The sequence below is a fragment of the Durio zibethinus genome, unplaced genomic scaffold, assembly GCF_047325235.1.
Source record: "Durio zibethinus cultivar Kanyao isolate XHJ-2024 unplaced genomic scaffold, ASM4732523v1 HiC_scaffold_1, whole genome shotgun sequence".
Classification (NCBI taxonomy): Eukaryota; Viridiplantae; Streptophyta; class Magnoliopsida; order Malvales; family Malvaceae; genus Durio; species Durio zibethinus.
The window spans coordinates 861,934-868,964 of record NW_028323042.1 but is presented as its reverse complement, the minus strand read 5'-3'; the positions used below and the strand labels follow the sequence as shown (position 1 = coordinate 868,964).

The 7,031-nt window shown below is 34.8% G+C and overlaps 1 protein-coding gene across 1 annotated transcript in view; it reads right to left on the bottom strand.

Annotated features, from left to right (window-relative positions):
* Positions 1–2,844, bottom strand: part of LOC149506164 (DNA-directed RNA polymerase subunit beta') — a 5,175-nt gene extending 2,331 nt beyond the window's left edge. Inside the window, exon 1 of the mRNA XM_089757895.1 lies at positions 85–2,844. Within this exon, the coding sequence (XP_089614021.1) occupies positions 85–537 (453 nt within the window). The 5' untranslated portion in view covers positions 538–2,844. The remainder of the gene's footprint in view (positions 1–84) is intronic.
* Between the last annotated feature and the right edge of the window lie 4,187 nt (positions 2,845–7,031).

The window sequence follows — 7,031 nt, the reverse complement described above, 5'->3', positions numbered from 1 at the left end:
GATCCAGGGCATCCCAATTCGATTGAATGGGATGACAGTTTCTCATTGCTAATCGGTAAAATCATAATTTCGATCAAATCACACATCGCAGTATACTAGACCCTCTAATTCTTTAAGAGGTTTATCTAAAAGATTGGCGATATAACTAGGACGACGTTTCAAATACCATACATGAGTTACTGGACATGCCAGTTTTATGTATCCCATTTGATATCTTCGTATCCGATAATCAACAAATTCAACTCCGCATTGTTCACAAAATTTAGGGCCCTGCTTTTCATTTCCAATTACTCGATAATTTCCACAAGCGCAAATTCCACTTTTTATAGGTCCAAAAATTCTTTCACAAAATAATCCATCCTTTTCCGGTTTATTGGTTTTGTAATGAAAAGTATAGGGTTTTGTCACCTCTCCAACGGTTTCTCCATTAGGTAGGATTTTATTGGCCCAAGCACTTATTTGTTGGGGAGAAACTGAGCCAATTCGGAGTTGTTGATGTTTATATCGGTCGATCATAGAAGACAAATTCTGATTCATTCCGATTAAGCTTCCTTCCTATTAATCTGGAAGTTCTTCTCAGATACAAGGAAATGATTCAGTTCCAGAGCCAAAGATCGTAATTCTCGGACGAGCAATCGAAAAGATTCTGGAGCATTTTCAGGTTTAGGTATTGTTCCTCCAATGATCATAGTACCAAGTACTTCTTGGCGAGCTCTAATATGATCAGATTTATAAGTAAGCATTTCTTGTAAAATATGAGCAACACCAAATCCCTCTAGAGCCCAAACCTCCATTTCTCCTACCCGTTGTCCTCCTTGCTTGGACCTTCCTCTAAGTGGTTGTTGTGTAACAAGTGTATAATGTCCACTGGAACGCCCATGTATTTTATCATCAACTTGATGAATTAATTTCAAGATATAAGGTTTTCCTATTATAACAGGTTGTTCAAAAGGGTCCCCCGTTCTTCCATCAAATAGTCTGCTTTTTCCTGGATACTCGGGTTCAAATACCCATGGATTCGCTGTTTGCTTACCGGCTTCATATAATTCGGAAAACACTAGTTTTCTCGAAGCCTCTTGTTCATATCTCTCATCAAACGGTGCTATTCGATAATGTCTATCTAGTAGACTCCCTGCTAACCCAAGCGAGCATTCAAATATCTGTCCCACATTCATTCGTGAAGGGACTCCTAATGGGTTGAAGACCATATCAACAGGTCTTCCGTCTTGCAAATAAGGCATATCCTGTCTAGGTAAAATTTTGGAAATGATACCCTTATTTCCATGTCTTCCGGCTACTTTATCGCCTACTTTCATTTCGCGTTTCTGTGAAATATATACACGAATCGTTTCCGGATTATAACTAGAACCCCCTTTTTTCTGGATCCATCTCACATCGATGACTCGACCCCTCCCACCTATAGGTAATTTTAGACAAGTTTCCTTTGAAGTGGATACCTGAATCCCAAGTATGGCCCGTAATAATCTATCTTCTGGAGCATATGATGATTCTTTCGCCACCTGAGGCGTTAATTTACCTACTAAAATATCGCCCGTCTCCACCCAAGATCCCAGCATCACAATTCCATTTTTGTCTAAATTGCGGAGTAAATGGGCTTCTAGGTGCGATATTTCGTTAGTGATTCTTTCAGGACCTTGGCTTGTCACATGAGTCTGAATTTCATATTTTCGTATGTGAAAAGAAGTATAAATATCTTCATATACTAGACGCTCGCTAATGAGTACCGCATCCTCAAAATTGTAACCTTCCCATGGCATATAAGCTACTAATACGTTTTTGCCCAAAGCGAGTTCGCCACCAACCGTAGCGGCACCATCCGCTAAAATCTGTCCCTTTTTAATGCATTTACCCCGCTGAACCCGGGGAGTTTGATGCATACAAGTATTTTTGTTGGAACGTTGATACATAACTAATGGAATGCTTAGAGTATCCCCATTACCCGATAAAATAATCTTGTCAGTATCGGTAGAAATGATCTTTCCCTCTTGATCGGCTATAGCGGGAACCCCTGAATCTAGAGCCAATTGGCGTTCCAACCCAGTTCCAACAATGCACTTCTCGGAACGCGAAAGCGGAACTGCTTGGCGTTGCATATTAGAACTCATTAAAGCCCGATTCGCGTCATTATGCTCGATAAAAGGAATGAGGGAAGCTCCCATAGAAAAATATTGAAAAGGAAAAATACTTCGAAGATGAACTTGTTCCCATGCAATAGTCAGGAATTCTTGGCGGTATCGAGCCGGAACAACCTGTTCTTCCTGAATACCCTGATTCAAGGCCAAAGAATTTCCTGCCGCTACCATATAATATTCATCTCGACTTGGGGATAAATAAAGCATCTGTGCTTTTTTTGATCTCTCAAATATTTTATAAAATGGACTTTCTAGAGACCCCCAACGACCAATCCTGGCATGAATTGCTAAGGATCCAATAAGTCCAACATTGATTCCTTCAGACGTGTCAATTGGGCAAATGCGTCCATAGTAACTAGGATGGATATCTCGTATCCGAAAATTAGCAGTTCGCCCGGTCAATCCTCCGGGGCCCAAATAACTCAATTTTCTCCCATGAACTATTTGTGTCAATGGATTTGTTCGATCCAAAACTTGAGACAATGGGTGTAATCCGAAAAAGGATTCATAAGTGGTTGTTAATGGAGTCGAAGTTACCAAATTCTGAGGAGTCGGTATCAATTTATGCCTAATTGCTCCGCATATAGTTCCTCTAACTACATTTTCTAAACGAACCAGAGCCAATCCGAATTGATCTTGTAAGAGATCCGCTACAGAACGAATACGCTTATTTTTCAAATGATTCATATCGTCAAGTGTACCCATTCCAAATTTCATTCCAATCAAATGATCCGCAGCTGCCAATATATCTCGCGGTAACAAAAATGTATTGTTCTGAGGTATATTAAGATTCAGTCTCTGGTTCATATTTCGTCGACCAATCCTTCCTAATTCACATCTTTGCTGAAAGAATTTCTTTTGTAATTCCTTACACAAGGATTCAGAAAATACCGGATCCCCGCCTACACAAGAAAATTGTTGATAAAACTCCAAAATGGCATTTTCTTTTGACCCAATTTTTTTTTTTTCCTTATCGGTCAGGAAAGACAAGAAAATTTCAGGGTAGCAAACATTCTCTAGAATTTCTCTTAGATTCGAACCCATAGCTGATGATAGAACTAGAATAGATATTTTCTGTTTCCTACTTACACGAGCCCATATCCTTGCTTTTCTATCAATCTCTAATTCGAACCTCCCCCCCCAATCTGATATTATGGTACCAGTATAGACCGAAATTCCGTTAGGATCCAATTCTGATCGATAATAGATACCGGGGCTTTGCAATATTTGATTGATCACAATTCTGTATATTCCATTTACTATAGAAGTTCCGAGGGAGTTCATTAAAGGAATGTTTCCAATAAAAATTGTTTGTTCTTGCATATCCTTACTGGTTTTCAAAATTAATCCTGCGGATACATATAATTTAGAAGAATATGTGAGTGATTCATATACAGCATCCCTTTCTTTTATCAACGGTTCCACCAATTGATATGTTTCCACAAATAATTGAAATTCAATTTCTTGATCTGTATCTTCAATTTTTGGAAACTTATCAAGTTCTTCTGTTAAGCCCCGATCCATGAACCCACAAAATCCTTCAAATTGTATCTGATTCAACCCAGGTATTGTATACATTTCCCCATTTTCATTCCCGAGCATTTTGAATTTCCCATTTATCAAAAAAATCCCATTCTTTTCTCATTCTTCATCGAATCATATGAATCGATCTAATAATGATGGAATTGAATTTCTATTCTGTTTACTGAATCACATGAAATTTTATCTAACTCCATATACCATATAATATATATGGAATGTATGAAATGCGTATGAACGGAAGAAGAAAAATTATACTCAAATTTTAATTTATATTTATAACAAACAGCTACATAAAAGAATTGATAAATGCCATTTAGCCTTATGGAGTTTTGTATAGAATATCAAAAAAAAAAATAATAATTCAATTTCTACCATTATTATGATATTCCATATTCCAATCCGATTGAATACCAGAAAAATGAAATGAATTCCTGATTTGATCTGTTCGTTGAGATAAAGACAAAATAATCATAAAATATATATCGGGAGAGAGTTGATTTTTCTAGCACTTAATTTTTTCATAGATTCCATTGTTCTGTTCAAAAAATGATTCGCAGAGAAGAGAGATGTTTTTACCCATTTTTTAGTTTTTTATTTTTTAGTAGAATATTTAGAATATGATTGAAGTGCGTACGAAAAGAGGGCTTGTATTTATTAAACATATGCAGATATAGCATTTCTATTTATATATGTCTTTCCTCTTTTCTTTTTATTCCATTATAGCTCTCTAGTGGAGACAACACATGGCGTGCTCTATCAAAAATTCTATTTTTTCTTTAATTTTAATCTATTCAATGAAAAATTGAAACACGATAATTTCTTGCTGATTCCCTATGGACATCATATCTAGATAGATAAAATACCTCATTAGATAACTAGAGCTGTGTAACAACTTATGTTCGGGGGTTTACATAGACTCATAATTGCTGTTATATTATTATAATATAATTTATAATTATATAATTTATAATTGAAATTAAGAAAGTTTTTTTATTGAATTGAAAAATTGAAAAAAAAAATCAATACTAATTAGTTATGTATCCATTTTTATTTTCTTATACCATTAGAGAAAGACAAGTGAAGAAGAATCGTCCATAAATTTGCCGTCAATAGTTAATAGTTAATGGTTCCAATTTTTTTGTCCTGCATTTTTACTTTTGTAACTGAGAATCCACATTTTCTTTTTCAATAGAAAAGAAAAAAGAAAGGGAAAGTTTTTGTTTTTAGATATTGTGTGTCTTGAGATACTATAACCAATTGAAGGTATGGATCCAATCTAAAAATAAAAAGGGGATACTCTCATTTTTTTGTTTGTAGCCTTTTGGCGACATGGCCGAGCGGTAAGGCGGGGGACTGCAAATCCCTTATTCCCCAGTTCAAATCCGGGTGTCGCCTGATCAACAAAAAACGCGAAATCCTATATTCTGTTTTGCTGATATAACTCGACCAATTTTCTCCGGCAAAAACAAGTGTAAGAAAAGGACTCTTGATACTTTCTTGATTATAAACTTGATTATAAACTTCCGGAGGTTTTGTTTTCTAAAGTGTTGTAAATCCTTACGTCTAGGATTCAAGGAAAAACTAGAGTAGTGGAAGGGAATGAGTAAATCTTGATATGGTAGCCCCTCCCCTACTAATAGAGGGGCTACTATCGGAGTCTTGAATTAGATTGGATAACGGGAGTGTTTAATTAACTAATGAATGGTTGTAGAAGGGTTGGAAGATACTTTGTATACAGACTGATGAAAGTCTCTGAGTGTTCAGGCATCCAATCAATATTAGATTGGATGGATAATTGGCTTTTACTTAATAAGGGACACCAAAAGAAAGAAGAAGTCTTATTATTGCTACATGTGAGTAACATTCTTTTGATACTTCCAAAAGTGTTACTGCGTATTTTGCTTGTGCTTAATGGTTCTCGATTTTACTAGAAATCATATAAGAACTTGTTATAAGCGGATTTATTGAAGTGTTTCATCAACGGTGGTGTGTCAGAATTCCCTTTTCCTTTTGACTCTGCACCGGTAATTCCACTATTATTAGTGAACAATAATGGAAAAATTCCTTCCTATTTGTTTCATATTCATAGAAATTAGGGGACATAATACACATGGATATAGTAAGTCTTGCTTGGGCTGCTTTAATGGTAGTCTTTACATTTTCCCTTTCACTCGTAGTATGGGGAAGAAGTGGACTCTAGGGGTACTTCTAATTGGGTTGAGGAATCAAACCGTATCAATTGTTTTCTAGATCGTTTTGCAAAGCCTTTTTAACTATTTTATTAGTCTTCATTTCGAAATTCTTGGATTCTAGTGGAGTAATGTATTCTATGAATAATACCCTTTCAATCAAAATCAAACAAACATTTCAATAATTCCCATGTTCGTATTTCGAAAGTAAAAGGGATACGGATGATAGGCAATTTATTAAAAAAAAAAAAGAATTCTTCCTAAATTTTCTATTTTGATGAACCAGCTCTTACCAGAGTTATATATGGACAATGAGGGACAAGGAACCCCCCCCCCTTTTTTTTTTCTGTATTTGTTTGTTTTTATTTCCTTCCCTCTTTACTGTTACTGTTCAAAGAGAAAAAAAGTAGTTCTTTTATTTAATAAGATCTTGCCTTAGTGTAGTCACATATTGCACACTTACCCCCTGTTTTATTTATTATTTTAGGAATTTTATTTATGCCATGCTTTATTGACTCATTTCATATCATGGATCAAAGAAAAGAAGTTAAATTAAAAATCGGTTCCATGAAATGAAAGAATTAGAAAATCGTAAGACTTGCCTTTCAATTATTTCAGATTGATTGAAATCAACACAAATAAAATAGATCAAGCGAAGAAATAAAATTGAGATACTATGTACATTACATATATTTCATTACATATATTTAATTGATATCGACATGTATGAAGATACATATTGTAGATTCATCTATATTAAGCTTGTATCTTTATACATTACAATAATAGATATGGATAGTATGGTAGAAAGATTCATATTTTTTTTCTACCATACTATCGAGTTTGATAGGATACTGCTGATTCTAGTCCATTCATTTTATTTAATTTATTTAAGACGTGAAATTGGAATCCTTTTTTTCTTAAATCCTTGATAAAAAGTCAAGTTTCATTCAAATTAATCACTTTGACTGACAGTTTTTACGTATATTATAAGTAAAAAGGCGGTAGGAACTAGAATGAACAGCGCTGTAGCAATAAATGCGAGAATATTTACTTCCATAATTTCATTGTTTTTTTTACTTCGCAATAACTCGGGATTTAATCCCATAGAGATGATAAATTTGTCGCTTGTAAATTCAATGCGATG